General features: G+C 59.3%; 1 protein-coding gene across 1 annotated transcript in view; it reads left to right on the forward strand.

Annotated features, from left to right (window-relative positions):
* Nucleotides 1-3: 3 nt before the first annotated feature.
* Nucleotides 4-2,292, forward strand: part of LOC104271382 (agrin-like) — a gene marked incomplete at its 5' end in the record, with an annotated part of 10,890 nt that continues 8,601 nt past the window's right edge. The window contains 6 exon segments of the mRNA XM_009866031.1: nt 4-151; nt 592-665; nt 668-740; nt 892-985; nt 1,385-1,549; nt 1,650-1,761. Of these exon segments, the coding sequence (XP_009864333.1) occupies nt 4-151; nt 592-665; nt 668-740; nt 892-985; nt 1,385-1,549; nt 1,650-1,761 (666 nt within the window).

Genomic DNA, 2,292 nt, shown 5'->3' on the forward strand with positions numbered 1-2,292 from the left:
CTGCGGGAGAAAGGCAGCGACGTTCTGTACGGCAGCGGGGTGGGCGAGTGCGGCAACGACCCCTGTCACCCCAACCCCTGTCACCACGGTGGCATCTGCCACGTCAAGGAGGCAGAGATGTTCCACTGCGAGTGTCTCCACACCTACACCGGTACGGGGCAGCAGGCAGGGTGTTGATGGGGCTGCTCATCCCTCCGGCTGGCCCCGAGGGATCCCAGGGGCTGGTGTTGGGAGCTGCGGTGGGGAGGGATGTGGTGTGGAGTGTCAGCAGGAGGTTGGAGGGAGAAGGGTAGGGTGAAGCCGCATCCAGTGATGTCGGTAAGTTTAGCATGTAGATGTATTCTTACACACATAAGGCAACGTCCAGGATCTGTTATCATGCACAGATTAATTTCCCTGTGTGTTTTAGGGGTGTAGTCTGGCAAGGGTATCACCTGCCATTTGTGGGGTTCGCTCTGGGTCCTGGGAACCCAACCCGAGACAGGAGAAAAAGGCTGGCAGGGCATCAGGAGACTTCAGAGGCATTTACTTCTGACCTGACGGCTGCCGGTTTGAGATGCCGATGTTGACGGGCTGCCTTTCCTGCCGCAGGCCCGACGTGTGCCGACGAGAGGAACCCCTGCGACCCGACGCCCTGCCACGTCTCTGCCACCTGCCTGGTGCTGCCGGAGGGAGGGTGCCGGAGGGAGGTGCCTTGTGCGCCTGCCCCATGGGCCGGGAAGGAGACTTCTGCGAGCTAGGTGGGACGGGAGCTGGCAGAGGAGCGGGTCTGGGGAAGGGGGTGGAACGGAAGGTGCTGATTTTCTCCAGCCTGGGTGGCCAGGAGGCACTGGGGCACTGGCTGAAGCCGCTCTGCCTCCTCTTCCTCACCATGCCCTCGTTTGTGCCCAGTGACAGAGCAGGACCACACCATGCCCTTCCTCCCGGAGTTCAATGGCTTCTCCTACCTGGAGCTGAACGGGCTGCAGACCTTCGTTCCTGACCTGCAGTAAGTGCCAGGGGCTGTTCCTCACACATCGCCTGCGAGGCTGGTTCGGAGGAGAGAGCTCGGGCTCTGAGCCTCCCCTGCCGCACGCCGGCTCTCCTGAGAGGTCTCCCCTTTTGCCTGCTGGAGGTTTTGTCCAGCAGGACTGGCATCGCCAGAGGAATTCGCCAGAATCCCTGCAGCCAGACTGAGTGCTTGGCTTTGCAACAGGCTCCAAGGAGCAGCATCCTGAGTGTTGGAGATGTCCAAGGCAAGGGTGCCTTACGGGAGTGGCATCTCTCTGCCATACCTGTAGTTCCAGGCAGGCAGAGGTTTTCCAAGGGCTTGACACAAGGGAGTGGAAGAAGAGAACATCTGGGCAGCTGGCTTGGAGGGTATCCATAATCCTTCTCTCCTCAGGGACAAAATGTCCATGGAAGTTGTGTTCTTGGCCAAGAACCCCAGCGGCATGATCTTCTACAACGGCCAGAAGACAGATGGCAAAGGGGACTTTGTCTCTCTGGCCTTACACGACGGCTACCTGGAGTACAGATACGACCTGGGCAAAGGGGCGGCTGTGCTCAGGTAGGGTGGGCTGGGGAGCTGCTCGTCGGGGTGGCGGTGGCAATGCTCGGTAGGGTGATGGTGACACCTGTGTGTCTTCTCCTGCCCTTCTCACCACCAGGAGCAAGGAGCCAGTTCCCCTCAACACCTGGATAAGTGTCTTGTTGGAGAGGAATGGGCGCAAAGGGGTAATGAGGATCAACAACGGCGAGAGGGTGATGGGAGAGTCACCGGTGAGTTGGTTGGACAGGGAGAGCTCTCCTGGCTTCCAGCCCTGCTCCTCTCTGGTGTGAAATGAGCTGAGAAGTTCCCAGGCTTTTGTGGCTTTTCATCTCTGGTTTCAGGAGTGTGTTTGACTGAGCCCCTCTCAGACACATGCACGCACCCTCTTGCCTTTTTTGCGAGTCCTTGACAGTCCCTCTGTTGGGGCGGATACACGAGGCACCCTTGCAGCCCCTGCTGTCGCTGTGTTGAGCCCGTGTGGGTTTCATTGACTTGTGACCTTGATGATGGGCTCCAGAGCCCTCCTGTTGGCTGGGAAGAAGTCACGGAACAGTAACAGCCCCGTTGCACTGCTGCATCTGAGTCCACCAGTGCTTCTCTCCTCTGTTTCCAAGCTGGCAGCTTACCTCTCCAGCTTCTCCCCGTGCCCTGTCCCCTCCACGCTCCTGTCTCTGCACGAACAGCACTTCCCTGGGGTCTCATAGCAGGGCCACTGGCCTTCCTTCCACCCGCCTTTTTGGCGGGGAAGCTGGTAATGCAAG

The sequence above is a fragment of the Apaloderma vittatum genome, unplaced genomic scaffold, assembly GCF_000703405.1.
Source record: "Apaloderma vittatum isolate BGI_N311 unplaced genomic scaffold, ASM70340v1 scaffold36233, whole genome shotgun sequence".
NCBI classification, from domain to species: Eukaryota; Metazoa; Chordata; class Aves; order Trogoniformes; family Trogonidae; genus Apaloderma; species Apaloderma vittatum.